Source organism: Mastomys coucha, unplaced genomic scaffold (genome assembly GCF_008632895.1).
Source record: "Mastomys coucha isolate ucsf_1 unplaced genomic scaffold, UCSF_Mcou_1 pScaffold9, whole genome shotgun sequence".
Classification (NCBI taxonomy): Eukaryota; Metazoa; Chordata; class Mammalia; order Rodentia; family Muridae; genus Mastomys; species Mastomys coucha.
In genome coordinates, this window is record NW_022196915.1 from 15,781,882 (window position 1) to 15,794,455 (window position 12,574).

The 12,574-nt window shown below is 44.0% G+C and overlaps 1 protein-coding gene across 2 annotated transcripts in view; it reads right to left on the minus strand.

Moving 5' to 3' along the window:
• The window catches only part of Cacna2d3 (calcium voltage-gated channel auxiliary subunit alpha2delta 3), an 816,591-nt gene that overhangs the window by 385,938 nt on the left and 418,079 nt on the right, over positions 1 to 12,574 (minus strand). For both annotated transcript variants that reach the window (XM_031361417.1, XM_031361418.1), the window contains exon 10: positions 1,684 to 1,773. In XM_031361417.1, the coding sequence (XP_031217277.1) occupies positions 1,684 to 1,773 (90 nt within the window). The remainder of the gene's footprint in view (positions 1 to 1,683; positions 1,774 to 12,574) is intronic.

The following is a 12,574-nucleotide window of genomic DNA, read 5'->3' on the forward strand; positions in this document are numbered from 1 at the left end:
TATATATATATATGTTTAGCAAGTTGGACCTGAGTGCAATGCTTTCTCTGAGTTTCACACACCCTGTGTAGGATGAATATGTGCTTCTGTATGTGTCTCCAGGAAACACCACACATCTGCTTTCCTAGGTGAAAACACAGGACTGAGGCAGGGAATCTATTATTTAGCATCACACACAGGTTCCCCACTTAGCCAACCTAGGGCCACAAACCCAAGTATATAACAGCCTCCTAACCCATCCCCCTCTACCACCATAACAGGAAAGCAAGGAGGAGCCACAGGGAACCAACAAGCACTTGCAGCTCAGAGTAGTTCTTGAGATAAAAAGACTGAATTTACAAATCATGACAAGTCTTTTAGTATTACTTATTAGAAAGAGACCAATAAATTCAGGACTTCAGAGATGAAGAGCTCCAAACTCTGGGAAGTCACCTGTCTGGTTCCAAACCAATGTGAAAGAGCAGCTTGCCCTCTGCCCAAGTCAGGGGTTCTCAAGTTATTAACATGCTTTGAACAGAGATGTGCTCTCTAAACATGAATTCTGGGTGTGAGAAAGAGGGGGAGGGAGGGAGACAGGCAGGCAGACAGACAAATAGATGGACAGAGGGACAGAGAAAGTTGGCATTGAATTCACTGTGTAGCTGAAGATGACCTTGAACTTCTGATTCATCTGCCTCCATTGCCCAGCTGCTAAGATTACAGTTGTATAGGTATCTGCCTCCATGCACAGTATATATACTACCGAGTTTCGAACCCAGGGCTTTGTGTATGCTAGCAAACACTTTATTGGTGCATCCCAGCTTCAGAATATGAACATACATTCTAATCACCTGTAGCCAACAGCCCCTGGGAATGAGGCAAGAGGTGCTGGCTTTGGGTGTACAGTGGAGAAGCTGAGTAGACACCTTCTTCCCTGTTTTTCCATTTCCTCCTCAGGAGGAAAAGACTGTCTCTGGATTGAGACCAAAATGGTTTGATTTGTGTCTGTGCATGTCATTGGTAAAAGAAATTCTAGGTGTTGTGACAACCCTTAACTCAAGAGCCACTGTGACAAAGTATGAAAAACCCAAATCTAGGCTGGGATTTCACTGTGACAATGTATGAAAAACCCCAATCTCAGGTGGCAAAGCAGAATCATGGAAAGCCCAAGCCTGCAATCCAAATTACTCATCTCCCACACACCAACTGCGCATTGCTGAGGGACCCACCGCCCTGACCCTCCAGCTGTGCACTACTGAGGGACCCACCACCCTGCCCCTCCAGCTGTGCACTACTGAGGGACCCACCGCCCTGACCCTCCAGCTGTGCAGTACTGAGGGACCCACCGCCCTGACCCTCCAGCTGTGCAGTACTGAGGGACCCATGCCCTGACCCTCCAGCTGTGCACTACTGAGGGACCTACCGCCCTGACCCTCCAGCTGTGCACTACTGAGGGACCCACTACCCTGACCCTCCAGCTGTGCACTACTGAGGGATCCACCTCCTTGACCCTCTGTTTGCTCACATGCAAAATGACAACAGCCTTGCTCTGCAGAGCTCACACACTGATCCAGATGTGGTGGAATCTCAGTTTGTGCCTGTTCTTCTCAGAGCACCCCAGGACAGAAAATAATACTGATCTCAACTTTCTACAAACCTCATTGAGCGCTGAGCCTGAGAAAAGTGGGTAAAAGGTGTACTTACATCGCTCAGTATGTTGAAGGCCTCGTTCAGTGCGATATCCAGCATTCCAATCCCTTTGGCAAAAAGTTTGTCCAAATGCTCCCTGAAGTGCTGAAACGAGAATGCAGAAAAATTCCATTAGAACTCTGCAAGTGACTCCTCTTCATGGAACCTACTATCAGTTCATTCACCAGCTCTTCTGCCCTACTCCCAACTGCTTTTTGGGGTCAGTATTGATGTCATCCCTTCTTATCTTGCAAGGCTTCCTCAGGCCGTTTGCTTCTCAGACCAGTCCACAGGGCCTCCATTGTGTCTTAATATGCTTCTCTGACCAGAACACAACTGTGTTCCCAGGTCAAAACCCATCACTGAAAGAAGGTGGGGCAGGAGCTCAAGGCAGGTTCCTGAAGCAGGAGGAAGTCTGCTTACTGTGTTGTTCCTACGACTTATTTAGATGCTTCCTTACAACCCTGGACCACCTGCCTAGGGAATGGTACCACCCATAGTGGGCTGGACCCTACAGTACCAATTATTAAATCAAGAATGTCCCCTAGACTCAGACATGTCCACAGGCCATTCTAATGGAGGCATTTTCTCAATTGAGGTTTCCTCTTTCCAGGTATCTCAAATGTGTATCAAGTTGAGCCAAGCCCTTTGTGGGTGGTGCCACCCCTAGGCAGGTGGTCCTGGATTGTATGAGTAAGCGCACCTGAACAAGTTGTAGGAACAATAGAGTAAGCAGCTTTCACCCAGGCTCTCTGTTAACCAGCACAGTTCGTAACCTCAGGTTGCTACCTTGTACATTCAGATCTAGCATTTATTCAGCACTCCTGAGAAGCAACTATCTAATTCAACCCTACCTCCATTCAAAACTGATTAGTTCATCAAGATAAGCAGGACTCTGCCTCCTGGGTTTATCACACAGCAGGTACAAATAGAAGCTGCTCAGTTAGATTTGCCTAAAGTGCAAGAATCATACAGATCTTATCACAAAGCTGTACTCATGGCAAAGTAGAGAAGACTAGAAGCCCAGAAGAACTTCGAGGAGTGATCAGAAAGGGAAGGACCCTCCTTAGTAGTAGCATAGAGTCTCTTCTGTTTATTCTTGTTCTGTCCAGAAGTACAGCCTCAGCCTTCTAAGAAACTAACTACAAAACCCTTTGAAGAAGCATGATACACGAGGAACCATGTACCACACAGCATGCTTGAGTCTGGTCTTGACTTTTATTTGTTTTGGAGGTCTGTACTGAGGATGGATCCTAGGCTTGCATATGCTAGGCAAGCACTCTCCCACTGTGCTACTTTCCTAAGCTCTATACCAAGAAGTTGGTCCTGAACTGGCCCCTGGGCTGTATCATCATGGTTAGGCTCTGCTTTATGAGTCCACCTGGAGTCATAGCCATCACATGCCCAGCAGTGCTTCTACCACATGGTTACCATTTCATTCTTCACTTGATCCATGTGCAGCTATGTGTCACATGCTGCTTCAGGCAAGGGCTACTTTTACTGTTGGACATGGAGAGTCAAGTGGGACAGACACAACACCTAGGTGGGCTCAGAGTTCTTTGTAACAAGGTCAGTTCATTTTGGCTAGTTTTTTTTTTCCTGTCATAAGTATGATTCATACATTAGGTGAAAAAACACTTCCTCCAAGAGAGAGCTTCCAAATAATGCCATAGAAACAATTCCCTGTTTCTTTCTTCTATCCCTCGTTCCATACTATACCCCTCTTTCCTTAACATAAAACAGATCTGCTCCCAGATCTCCATTTAACTGTTAGCCCACTTCTGTACACAGAGGTGCCTTCCAGGAAGCTATTCCCCAGGATGCATGTCCACTGATTGCTGCTCTACCCACTTTGGTTGCCATGGGCGGCCTATAGCTACTGACATTTAGGCTGAATTAAAATTACCCATCATTAAAAACCCTGCTCCTCTCTAGCTGAATTAAAATTACCCACCATTAAAAACCCTGCTCCTCTATAGCTCACACCACATTCTCAAGTGCTCATTACCCTCTTGTGGCTAGAGACTACCTCATCATCAGTACTCAGGAAAGAACACTGCCACCATTATAGAGAATTTCACAGATTACTGCTAACCTGAAGAGAGTCAGAGTGGCCTTTTTTGGCTCATCCTATCAATGACGAATGGTGAGACTAAGGCTAATGTAGTGTGATGATCAGTCTTGGATGTCAAGTTGACTGGATGTGGAATCCACTAAGAGATAAGCTGGTGAGCATACCTGTGAGGGATTTTCTTGATCAGGTTATTTGAAGTGGGAAGATCCACTTGAAATATGGGTGGCAACTTCTGGTGACAGCCCAGGTAAAAGGAGGCCTGAGGGAAAGCTCTGCTTCATCCCTACTGGCCTTCTCAGTTCCTTTCCCAGTTCACCAAGCTTCCCTGACTTCTAACCTAGACTGAGGCCAGTGGCTCTCCATGAGTCCCCTAAGCCTCCAGAGATGTTGTGGGCCAGTCAAGGTACCTAGACTTGTGGGATGAGTACTTACCTGGCTCTCAGCCTCTACAGTGTGAAAACAGCTATTGTTGACTTGCTCAGACTATATCACTTAAGCCAGTCTAACAAATCCCCATTCCTTCTGTTGGTTCTGTTCCCCCAAGAAACCTCTTAATGATACAGATGGTACCCAGGTCCCTTTTGCTTTCTTCTCACTCTCTTATACCAGCACATTATATGTGGTTTGAATGAGACTAAATTTTTATTTTATGTCTTAGTTTCATTCCTGTTGGTGTGATAAAATATCCTAACCAAGGGCAACTTAATGGAGGTTTCTTCACATTACAATTCCAGGTTAAAGTCCACCACTGAGAGGAATCCCAGGCAGGAACCCATGCAGCTAGTCATATCACCTCCATGGTCATGAGCTTCCTTCCTTGCTTGTTTATCTGCTTCCTCCTATCTTGCACTGCTTAGGAACCTCTGCCTAGGGAATAGTGCTACTCACAGTGGGCTGGGTCTTCCTACATCAGTTAACAATCAAGACAATCCCACACAGATCTGCCCAGATGCAAGTCTGATCTAGATGATCCCTCAGTAAGACTCTCCTCCCAGATGGTTCTAGGTTGTCTCCAGCTGACTATTAAACTGACTACTATAGCTTCCTAGACTAAGAAATGGGTTCATTTATGTGCACCACCCACTGTGACAGAAGGGCATTGACCCAGGACTTTTACTGTAATGATGGAGAGGCTGTCACTCAGTAGGGCTGCTGGGAAGTCAAGGAAGGAAACCTGGGTTCTACCAGCCACCTGGCCATTGCAGGAATAGTACTCATATGGATGAAACAAACAGCCAAGGAGAGAAGTCCATGGTGGAGGGGAAAAGACTGGGACATGACAACAGGGCTTGACCACTTAATACTCAGAAGTACTAGGCTAGTGAATGACTCATCAGAGAGAACTATGGTACAAGAAAGCAATGTGAGACTGTTTTCATTTCAGAATCTCTAAAAGGCTGTTTCTAGTGGGTCATGATAGGAAGTGACCATCACATCACAGTGTAACACAGATGCTGTCACTAAAAATGCCAAGGTGTGTAGAGGTCACAAGGTCTTTGTACTCACAGGAAGTACTAAGAGAACCAGGAATATTAATCACACAGTGATGTCTCCTCAATGGAGGAGATAAAATAAAAACTCAGAAAGGTGACAGTGGAGGCGGTTAGGAACCTGGTGACCTTTTGTTATCTAAAGGGAAAGACCTCACTCTCATTCCTTGGTATGATCATTTCAGACTCTTACACCCATAGACCATTACCCATTCTTGGAGTAGATGTCACAAGTACTTTATGGCATACTGACTTCTATGCCATTAGTCAGAGACTACACTAGATCCTTTTAGCTATAGGACCCACTCTCTCAACCCCATGTACTTTGTAAAGGAGTTTCTATGTTGTCACACTGTAAGCTTTATTTATCTGTAGAATTGGACTTATTGTTGCCTGAAAACATTTTTTCCCAAATTGTACTGTGTTTTACATATTTTGACAATGAGCTGCCTGGCATTAGACTACCCAAAGTCCGATCTATGTTGGCGAAGTCAAACTGTACTGGGTTTTCATTATCTTTGTGAGACTCACTTCCCTGTCTGACACGTATAAGGAATCCTCAAGGGTATTTATCCACGAGCTGCCAGAGTGACTTATGTAGGACCCATTCAGCACCCTGCTGAGGTTGCTCAGAGGAAGAAGTGATTTGGAGTGAGCTAAAGTTCTATAGGAGGGAGTTCTGCGAAATCTAGTCATCAGTTTCCTGCTTTAGGATGCTGCCAGCCTAGTTCCACATTCTCTAGCTGATCTCACAGCCATGCCATGACTACAGGCATCCTTCCACACACGTTCTACAGAAGCTTAATTCAGAGTTCTTTAAAAGTTTCCAAATCTTGCACAAATAGATGGAAAACCATGAGGATTATCAATATTTAAAGATTAAAAAAGAAAACCAGAAAGTTGGTGGCTATGGAGGTGACTTAGTTCTTAATATACTTATATCACAAACATGAAGACCTGAGTTCAGCTAGAATATAGGCAAGCAGTGACAGGAGGCTCTCAGGAGCTTATGGGCCAGCTAGTGTAGCTAGTGTAGTCACTTGGTGAGCTACAGGTTTTAGTAAGAGAGCCTGTCTCAAAAGGAGAGCAGATAAGGAAGATACAGGCATTGGCACACACACACACACACACACACACACACACTTGAAATGTTGCCCAGAACCTGATTTGCAGCTTTATGATACAATACACATCAGAAAATATCACCCTGCCCTTCAATGGCGAGGTTACCTTAAGTAAATACAAACATGATTAATTTCACTGACCCACAATCCTGAGGACCCTAGCTACAGTAGCAGAATAGAAGGTTCTAAATTGCCAGGCTGGGAACTGTTCAAAAATTGTGGACAGAAGGTGGCCAGTCCCCATGCTTTTTCTAAATTAAAATAAATAGTTTGTGGGAATTAGCAACAGCCCTGTCCTATTATTAAATGTCAATAAAGGAAGAGTAGGGTGCCTCTTTATCTTTGCTTCAGACAATTCATGTGGCATATGCTGCTGCCCAGGAAAGAGTCTTGCTTCCAAAGCAATTAGCACAGCTTACTGCCTGGGGAGATAAACCTGCATGGCTCCCCATGCCCAGTGCCAGCAGGCACCATGGAGCCTGCTTATCTCCTTTACACAGTCACCAGATCCAGCCAGTGGAAGGCTCTGGGACAATGGGCTCTTCCTCACCTGCATTTTATTTGTTAGAATCATACTGATAATTCTCTCTCTGACAACACCACTCTCATGCTTCCCTCTCCGAGTGTCTTAGTTTCTGTTGGTGTGATAGATTGCCATGACCAAAAGTAACTTGGGAAGTGTCTTCTGTAGTTAGGATTTCTATTGCTTCGAGGAAACACTATGACCAAGTAGCAAGCTGGGGAGGAAAGGGTTTTTATCCAGCTAGTACCTCCACAGCACTGTTCATCACTGAAGGAAGCCAGAAACAGAATTGAAACAGGGCAGGATCCTGGAGGCAGGAGCTGATACCACAGAGGGGTACTGCTTACTGGCTTGCTCCCTATGGCTTGTTCAGCCTGTTTTCTTATAGAACTCAGCACTATGAGCCCAGGGATGACACCACCCAAAATGGACTGGGCCATCCTTCATCAGTAAATAATTAAGAAAATGCCTTACAGATGGATCTTATGGAGGCATTTTTCTCAATTAAGTTCCTTCCTTTCAGAAAACTCTAGTTTGTGTGTCAAGTTGACATAACACTAGCCAGCACAGCAAGTAAAGGGTTCATTTCACTTTACAGCTTGTAAGTCTATCCCTAAAGGAGACAAGAGCAGGATAGATGTCATAGCTTTGCTCTGCCTGATTTCTTATAGTACCCAGGACACTGGCCCAGGAATGGTACCATCCACAGTGAGCTGGCCCCTCCCATTCCAATCATCAGTTAAGAAAATGCATCACAGACTTGCCCACAGGCTAATGATCTAGGGAGCATTTTCTCAACTGAGATTCCCTCTTCCAAAATAACTTGTGAAATCGATATAGAACTAGCCAGCAGGCTATGTAATTCTAATAAGTGCCCAAGCCCATTCTCTCCAGACCAGGGAATCAAAAATGAAGTGGCCATCTAGAGGCAAAGGTCTATCCCATCCGGAGTCCTGGAGAACCAGGGGCTCTGCCCTGGTTAGCTTTATGTCCACTTGACATAAGCTAAAGCCATCTGAAAGCAGGGTACCTCAACTGAGAAAATGCCTCCATAAGAACCAGCTGTAGGAGATTTTATTAACTAGGGATGGTTGGGGATGATCCAGTTCACTGTGGGTGGTTCCTTCCCTGGGTGGGTAGCCCTAGATTCTATAGGAAATCAGGCTGAGCAAGCCATGGGGAACAAGCCAGTAAGCAGCAACTCAGCCTCTAGGATTCTGTCGCTTGAGTTCCTGCTCTGATTTCTTTCAATGATGGACTACATTGTGGAATCAGAAGCCAAATAAACTCTTTCTTTCTCAACTTGCCTTTTGATCACAGTGTTTGGTCACTGCAATGGAAACAGGAACTAGGATAGGCTATAGTAAGAGATGGACAATACTTTGGGCTAAGAGCTACTAGGTCATCAAGTACTGTATTCCTCACTTTCACACCGGGTGATGGTCAGTATTACCTGTCAAGTTCCCAGAATCAAGAATTACCTAGGAGGTGGGCCTTTGGGTATTAACTGAGCTGGGGAGACCCACATGCTGTGGATGTCACTGGGACCTGAATTACATGAACAGAGAATGAACTGAGCAGCAGCATGCACTCCCAGCTCTCTGCTTCCTGACTGAGGATCCAATGTGATCACCTGCTGCCTTCATTTTCCCAGCATGATGAGCAGTATTCTGGAATTTTAAACCAGAATTAGAACTTCTCCTTTTAAGATGTTTGTGCTAGAGTGTTTTATCATAGCAATAGGAAAAGAATCTAGGACATGCCTATTATATAAAAACAAGATTATTGTGTACTTCAACCATGAGACAGTTTCAGAAATTGCTTCAGCAACTCCTGCAGTGGTGGCCAACACAGGCAGAGTGAATGAAACTATATGAAAAGAAAATGTGGGGTTTCTGTATGTTACTTCACTCCATACTTCTGACATCCCCCAAAGAAGGACATGTTACATTACTATTTTGCAATAGGCCAATGGGGACTCAATCTAAAGAAGAAAGAATATGTGGCCCACAATGATACAGCATAAAGGGAGCCCCATCTCTATTACAGGATACCTTCTCAACATGCTCCTGACATGGCTCTCTGGCTTGGTGGTTAATGTTGGTTGCCAACTTGATTGGATATAGAGTCAACTGAGTGAGCCTTGGGTAAACCTCTGGGACTTTATTGATCAGGTTATTAAATGTATGGAGATATACCCTAAACGTGGGTACTATCTTCAGGTAGGAGTTAGAAAAATAGGAAGTCTCAGAACACAAACCTTTGCTTTGTCCCTGGTTGGCTTCATGTTGCCTCCCTGTCATTCTGGCAAGTTTGTTAGGTCCATTCACATCTTACTGTGCAGTTCATCTACCTTGTTGCCACTTCTGCCACCTGCACTGATACTGGAATCCAGGAGTAACTCTCCAGGAATTCTGAGGACCTTTGCCACCCACCTGGGATGAGCAATGCATCCAGCCTCATGAACTGAGGTTCCCAGCCTCTCCAGCATGAAGACAGCCAATGTCAGACTAACCAGATTGTATAAGACAGTCTAAATAAATCCCTCTTCATATTTATCCATTCTATTGGTTCTTCTCCTCCAGAGAACCCTATGAAATTTGGCAAGGAATAGAATGGGACAGCTGTATAGGGACTTTAGGTTCAAGTCTATAACTATGATCCCATGATTGCATGGGCGAGTGTCCTATGTGGTGACCTATGTGTGATGCTCAGGTGTATGGCTCCAGACTTTGCTTCCCTTATCTAAAAATTTTAATAATTTTATGTTTGGCAATGTGATTTATAGGTGACTTCCCATGAATCCATGGGGCAGATGGTAGATCCCAGAGAACTTAGGAATCTGCTGTGCTTACTTTTAGAGTCACACAGAGCATATCCAACACCCCAGGGGCACAGGTGAGCAGTTCCAGGAAACCAGTGTCCCACACACACCAATTGTTCAGTCCATGAGCCTGGATATAAGAGCAAGCAGGCAAAGAGCAAAAGCTTCCTTCTTCCATGTCGTTTATATAGGCTCTCAGCAGAAGTGTGGCCCAGATTAAAGGTAGGTCTTTCCACCTCAGGAGATCTGGATCAAGAGTGGGTCTTCCCACTTCAAATAATTTAATTAAGACAAAAAGTCCCTCACAGTACCCAGTGGCTTAGGTTTTAGTTAATTCAAAACGTAGTCAAATTAACAACCAAGAATAGACATCACAAGTCCATCTCTTGTCAGTTTGACACATAATCATTTCTCCTCATGTCATGACAAGTTTCCAAATGAAAACAATAACCACATCATTGTTACACCTGAGATAACTATCCCATATGCAATTGCAAACACATATTTAACCAGGTCATAATAGTGTGATATAACTATACCTCACCCAACTACAAACACATTATAAATTTGGAATAGGTGGCTTCTTTCAGTATCTCAAACTTAAACATAGCAACCACTGATATTCTCTTAACAGATGTTATATGGTAAAGAAATTGAGTAAAGGAAATGTAAATATCTGTACAAACATATTTATAACAAAATAAGACAGAAACACTAATGCCAATTATAATTCTCATTTCTCCAACTGGTCATGTGGCCTTAGCTGATGTTTATAACCACTTGCCTTACTGCCCACTCTATATCTCTTCCAACTTCAGCAAGAATCTCAGTAGGTCTTGGCTCTTGTCCTAGAGGTGTGACCAGTACCTTCATCCCTGATGAGTCTCTGCATTTTCTTATCCTTCCCGGATTAGGCCGTTGAAGTTTCTCATTAACTTTAAACACAGAACATAGTAGCTCCAAGAAATGCACTAAAGGATCTTCTGGGCTTCAGACATAAATTTTCTTTGCCTCCATTGTGGAGAGTCGATTCAATTTTCCCATGGCAATCCGAATCAGTCACCCTTCCTACCACTGTTATTCTTTTCTTAGCCTGTTGGCTTAGAGATATCAGAAAGCCAAAGTGGCCATGGGAAAGTCTGAGCTTCCAGTTCAATTGAATGCTTATTGTGTCTCCTGGCAGTGGCGCTCTCCATGCTGGAATCAAAACTAGGCTAGGAGAACTTAAGGCCGTGAGAACAAGAAGCAAAATTTTTCCTAGTGGGTCACTAGGGGTAATAGTGGGTGGTGCTCTTATCTTTTCTAGTCTTTGATTCCTGGACCTGTGGGGTCTTGGCTAGGGAAAATCAGTACCATATATTGGATGCTGAGTCAAAGCATATACCACCTTCTGGAAAGCCCTGCTCCAGCTATCCAGGCTGCTGTTACCTAATGGGCACTATAACTGTGTCTTCAAAAGGCCACTCCATCTTTCTACCAGGCGAGCTGCTTCAGGATGGTAGGAACAATGTAAGACCAGTGAATTCTATCATTGGCTATGGAGTGAGTTCTTTGGTCAGAAGCCATGCTGTGTGAAATGCCATTATGGTCGATAAAGTATTCTGTGAGTGGACAAATGATGCATTTTGGCAGAAACATTACATGAAGGAAAGGCAAATTCATGGCCAGAATAAGTATCTATTCTAGTTAGGACCAAGCATTGTCCTTTCCATGGAGGAAGAGGTCCAATGGAGTCAATCTGCCATCAGGCTGCTAGCTGGTCATCCCAGGGAATGGTGCCTTATCTTGGGCCAGCTCAGCCTTGGTGAATGGAAGTACCTTGCCTTTAGTGACTCAGTGCTATTACCTTGCCACTGCCACGTTGGAGCTCAAAATAACCCATCACATTTAATTCACCCAACTGCTCAGGTCTGGCACAAAGAAAGGGGTGATAATAAAGTTCCTCAGATGTGTTGGTGCTCCTCTCACACTTCTGCATCTTATATTATTAGTGAGTGGCATGTCTTCTGGGTCTGCCCAGTGTGGGGGATTAAGTTTTATACATACCTACTCTAGTGTTGCAATTTCCCTGAGCCTTAAATATACTCCATCGACACTAAGCCAGGGGATATCAGTCATATCCAGCTCCTTTTCAGTAGGCCATCTGTTGAAAACTTTTGACATCTTTTTTTTTTTTTAAATACCATTACTTTAACAGTCAATACCTTCTGAGGCTGGGATTTGAATTTTCCCTGAAATTGAGCCAACCTTATAATAAGGGCTTCCATTTGATTTTCCACACCTTAAGCTCTGTGGCTGCTGGAGAGAAGATCCTCTTCCAGGGCACACTCAGGAACACTTGTGCTGTTTATATAAATTTGGAGATGATCAGTTTTATCAGTGAGTTTACAGTTGCCCTTTACCATATTCTGAGATGCTACCAGCTAGTTAATTTTACCAGAGCACTCACACATTTCCTTTGTCGATTTATCCAGAGATGCTAGGAGAAACTGACCGGCACCATCATTATTCTTACTCTTCCACAAATCATCACAAGTTTTATATACAGTCACCAAACCTGTTGCCCCTCACAATTAGTGAATCAGGATAATCAAATGCATTTGTCTCCTTATGTGTTGTAAATTTGTTCACAACATGGACTTTCTCTACTATCCAGGCTTCTAGGAAAGGTTTCAGTAGCTGTAGCTGTTGGCAAATTGAAACGCCTATTTGATATTCTTAAACTAATAATTTTTATATTTCTGTTGTTCTAGAATTACTTCTGCTACCAAAATCTGTATTAGTCAGGGTTGTCTATAATGGAACTTTTAGAATGAGAGAGAGAGAGAGAGAGGGAGAAAAAGAGAGAGAGAGAGAGAGAGAGAGAGAGAG